The following is a 2,081-nucleotide window of genomic DNA, read 5'->3' on the forward strand; positions in this document are numbered from 1 at the left end:
GACGACGATGTCCGAGTAGTCGGGGCACAGCAGCTCCGCCCGGACGGCCCGCATGTCACTCTGGGCGAACTTCTTAGGGGACTCGCAGATAACCTGGTCCACCAGGACACCGGTGTTGAGCTGCTCCAGCCACAGCTTCATGCCCACCACGTCGCAGGTGCAGTCCCAGGGGTTCTCGTGCAGGTCAATCTGCAGCAGGGATTTCAGCTGGTCCAGCACCCCGCTCACAGGCAGGGAGGAGAAGTGGTTGCTCCGCAGGCTCAGCCTGTAGAGAGACAGACCAGAAAAAATGTTCCCTGGCAACGACCTCAGCAGGTTATTGTTCAAAAACAAGAGCTGAAGGTTGGGGACAGATTCAAAGGTGCCCGCCTCTATCTCCCGGATGACGTTGTACTGCAGGAACAGGTACTGCAGGCTTTGCAGCCCATAGAACAGCTCTGGACTCAGCCGCTCGATGCGGTTCCCATTCAGGTACAGCCTTCGCAAATTAGTTAAATCCCCAAAAGCCCGGTCCTGAATGACCGAGATCCGGTTATTGCCCAGATGCAACAAATCCAGCCCAGTGGCATCCACAAAATCTGCCCTGCGTACCAGCGCAATGTAGTTTTCCGTTAGATACATCTTCTTGGGATTATAGGGTTTGGGCTGCAGTTCAGAAATGCTCTCAATCTTCCTCTCCTGACAATTGACATTGAGGCCCAGGTCAGAAATCTGCAAGTTGCAAGTGCAGGCAGTGGGGCATTCCAAAGGCACCGGGGATTTGGTCTGGTAGGCAATGCTGGGACCATAGTTGCTGTATCCCAGGTCTTTTGAGGGCAGGCGGGAGGTGGGACGCACCCTTGTCTTGTTGGGTTGGCGAGTCCCTTTGGGGGGCTTCAAGGGGGATTTGTAAACAGCTGAAGAAGAAGTGGCCACGGAGTTGACCGAGGCTGGGGTAGTGTGGAAGTACCCTGTGGTGCTCAAAGGTGTTTGTGGTCTCATTTCATAATCCGAGATGAGCCTCCTGGGGCAAAGCTCCTGCTTGGAGACTTCATCCAAGTCTCGACCATGCAAGCGGAAAGGGGTCTCACAAACCACATCTCCCACCAGAGCAGAGTAGGAGATACTGTCCAGCCAATCCTTTAGAGCAATCAACTCACAAGAGCAGTTCCAGGGGTTTTCCTCCAGCTGCAGCTCCACCACTTTATCCATGTGCTGCAAAAGGCCCACATAGGGCAACAGCTTCAGCCGATTACCCCTCAGGTCCAGGTGAGTTAAGGGCACAAAACGGAAAAGGTTGTTGGGCAAACTGGAGAGGAGGTTGTCATTGAGGATCAGCACCTGCAGCAAATGCAGTTTGCTGAAGGCATTGGGTTCAATGATGCTAATATAATTATAATCAACCTGTAGGTATTCCAAATTCTCCAGCCCAAGGAAAGTGTCATCCCGTAAAAGTTCCAGCTTGTTGTTGTTCAGATGCAGCCTCCTTAAACCTCTCAGACCATGAAAGGCCCCAGTTTCAATGTCCTGTATGTCATTGCTCCCCAGATGCAAAATCGAAGCCCCTGTGTAATTGACAAACTGGTTTGGGTACAGCCTGTTCAGAAGGTTCCCAGACAGCAAGAGGTGGTAGACAGGGAACCTTGGTGGACTAATCTCAAAAAGGCTGATGATCCCTCTGTTTTCACAGCTCACTGTTAAGATGCTGTCCTTCTCCTCACAAGGACACGCATTATCACAGATTTCCCCATAATACTCGATGCTTTCTGCCCACGAAAGGACTAGCGATGTTAAAGCAAATGCAATCATCTGCAGCATCCAGATATGCATTTTTTTGTTGAGGTCCTGTTCCAAAGTTACTGTAGAGCAGCAAGGGTACATTTTATTTCCTGTAAGGATAAGGAGAAAAAAAGAAAGCAGCATAATAGCATAGCCTCATTAAGTTTAAAATGGACATAAAATTTCTATATGTCTTCAGTGGGGTGGAGAATGGATTGTTAATCAAACAAAACACAACAAAACTATCACTTCTAATTCCCATACTTTCAAAAACTGGATGACATGCATTGGTTAAAAGGTTGATGGGCAATTCCTAGGGAGTC

The 2,081-nt window shown here is 49.6% G+C and overlaps 1 protein-coding gene across 1 annotated transcript; it reads right to left on the bottom strand.

The window, feature by feature from the left end:
- Positions 1-6: 6 nt before the first annotated feature.
- On the bottom strand, positions 7-1,860 carry SLITRK5 (SLIT and NTRK-like family, member 5; the record flags this gene model as incomplete). Its single annotated transcript, XM_009870229.1, has 1 exon — positions 7-1,860. A coding segment is annotated over exon 1 (1,854 nt), but the record flags the coding sequence as incomplete, so codon positions are not given.
- Between the last annotated feature and the right edge of the window lie 221 nt (positions 1,861-2,081).

The sequence above is a fragment of the Apaloderma vittatum genome, unplaced genomic scaffold (assembly GCF_000703405.1).
Source record: "Apaloderma vittatum isolate BGI_N311 unplaced genomic scaffold, ASM70340v1 scaffold42125, whole genome shotgun sequence".
NCBI lineage: Eukaryota > Metazoa > Chordata > Aves > Trogoniformes > Trogonidae > Apaloderma > Apaloderma vittatum.